Source organism: Nestor notabilis, unplaced genomic scaffold (genome assembly GCF_000696875.1).
Source record: "Nestor notabilis isolate BGI_N333 unplaced genomic scaffold, ASM69687v1 scaffold13121, whole genome shotgun sequence".
Classification (NCBI taxonomy): Eukaryota; Metazoa; Chordata; class Aves; order Psittaciformes; family Psittacidae; genus Nestor; species Nestor notabilis.
Window position 1 is genome coordinate 4,716 of NW_009916156.1, and position 2,531 is coordinate 7,246.

The 2,531-nt window shown below is 36.5% G+C and overlaps 1 protein-coding gene across 1 annotated transcript; it reads right to left on the reverse strand.

The window, feature by feature from the left end:
- Positions 1 to 287: 287 nt before the first annotated feature.
- On the reverse strand, positions 288 to 1,332 carry LOC104413461 (heparan sulfate glucosamine 3-O-sulfotransferase 1-like). Its single transcript, XM_010024459.1, has one exon. It carries the CDS (start codon positions 1,215 to 1,217, stop codon positions 288 to 290), a length of 930 nt encoding a protein of 309 aa, XP_010022761.1. The 5' UTR covers positions 1,218 to 1,332.
- Positions 1,333 to 2,531: the final 1,199 nt, after the last annotated feature.

Genomic DNA, 2,531 nt, shown 5'->3' on the forward strand with positions numbered 1-2,531 from the left:
AAAACAGCACAAGCTTTGTAACAGATGCATATCTGAAAGAAGTCTGCTGAAGTCAATGTATTTGCACAATAAGATGAAGATCAGACTATGATTCACAGTAATCATACAAATGTGAAACTTCTTTTTGCCCAACCTAAAGGGTACCATTTCAATGAATTAACAGGTATGTTATTCCCATGAATCACACTACTAGTATGTTCTCATAGTGTGAATCTCTGCAATTTAGAAATATATGTTTGAAACAGTTTGTTGCAGGCCCTTTGAAATAAACATTGATTCCAAATGCGTTAATGCCAGTCAAAGGAATGATTAACCATCCTGTAAAATTTTGCATTGTGCTCTCTGAAGTAAGAATACAGTTGCTCTAAAACACTGCTGTTAACAAGAGGATGGGGACGTCCTTTGGATTCATGTAAACATCTCTCCCTTCCGTCACTTCTAAGGCAGTAGAATCCCTTAGTTTGGTTAAAATAAAAATTAGAAGACATAATTCGGGAAGGAAGATTTAGAAATCTTTCAACTTTCTGTAATTCAGGAAGAGGGTCCTTGATTAAAGTATTGCCATCCACTATGTGAATTTGATCCAAACTGAAATGCTTAAGCCACTTTTCCATATGAACATCATATAGACTTCTCTGAATAGCTTTGTATTTGGTATTAAGTGCTCCATTCTTAATAACAATATCTTCAAAAAGCTGAACAGGCTTGTGGCTTTCTACTCTGTTGTAATATACTTGGGTATAGTCAGATATAACTCTCTCAGTGGGATCTCTTAGAATGAGCAGCAGTTTAATGGAGCTATTCATGTCATGAATTCTTCCCGGAGCCTGTGGTGATGTAAAATAGCCTGGTGTTTTCTCAATTGTAATTTGATTTCCATAAGAAAATGGCATCAGACTTCTATACCAGTCTATTCCTTTCACATAATTTTCATCCCAGTCAAAGAAGTGGACTTCTGTAGCTGCCACCACAATATTAGGATGAATATCCAACATTTCCAGCAAAGCCCTTGTCCCTCCTTTACGAACTCCTATGATGATTGTCTGAGGTATTTGTCGGCTTGTGCCAGGAGGTCTCACCTGTGCTGAATAGTGTTCACTTTTATTGCTGAATAATCCTACTTGTGACTTCAGTGTTTCCAACAGTGCCCCATTCTCAACAGGAGCACACTGAGCATGAGTTAGCAGAAGATAAGCTGACACCAGTAGGAAGGCCATGTGTAGAGGAATAATTAGTTCAAGATAATGTTAAGCTCGACTAATGAAAGAATAGGTAAGTCCCCTCTCGAGCTGGTTGGCAGAACCCGTGGTAAACACACAGCAAGTTTCTGAAGCATCTACAAAATATAAAGTAAGACATGTCAGTATTTCTAAACGTATCACCAGTCAGAAATTTAATTCACAATTCAATTCACAAATCTAATCTGTGATTACAACAGAAAATTTATACAGAAGTTGTTTGTTTTCCCTGACTTTATTTCAGCAGAACAAAAAAATCCACATGTGTGTTTTCTTCCTTAGTCATAGGTGACCAATGATGGATGCTAACCCTTCAACAGCTTGTATTTCCTCTAAGCAGAACATTAGAATTGTCTACCTGGTTTTAAATTCTTGACCACTATTTTCTTGCTTTGATTTCCCTAGTTCTCCATCATATATACTATATACTTCTCTTGCTATAAATACCATAACCAGTAGGATTCCAAATTCCAAAACATTTCTGAATCTCAATGCCTTTCCCCACATTCCTTGCTAGAATAGTATATCCTAATCTAAATAACAGCACTGGATGGTGGTGCATCAATGTGGTTTCCAGTGAGCTACGGATCATATGAAGGAAGGTCTGTTTACTTAGGCACAGAAAATAAAGCACAGAAAAGAAAGGAAGATTTTGGAATCAGAGCCCTTTAGAGCAGAAAAGTAGAAGTGTGACAAGGCAAGAGTGTCTGAGTTGGATTGGTGTGGGAAAAAAATAAATAAGACGTGGATTCTTTGCAACTCTCCAGTTATTGTGATGCACAGTTACTTAAGTGTCAGGAAAACGTTGGCAAAATCAAATCTTCAGATAATATTCCACAATTCCTCCAAAGCTCCATATAAGAATGTTTCAGATGCCTTCTGAGCACCTGAAAACTTTTGCAGGGGAGCAAGTCTGGCTGTAGCTGGATACACTCTTAATCCACATAGCATATGATCATTTTAAGCAAGTGGTGAATATTAAATCTCTTAAAATTTTGAAAAAAGCTTTAGGCTTCCAGGTATGTGCACATGTAAGTGAAAGAAAACATCACTTTAACTGTTGGTCACATTTTAAATCTCTTGGGGAATTATTGTATATATTATTTAAAACAGATCACAGATAGATCTACCATCTCAAATTAAGATCAATGCAACAACTACAATCCACTATGCTTGGATTGCCTGTTTCTAAGTCTGAAAATGTTAAAGGAAAAACCTTCATTGAGAGGATTCTTGGACTTCATTCTATTTCTGAGCAACTATAACATTTTAAGATTTATAGAATCGATCTAT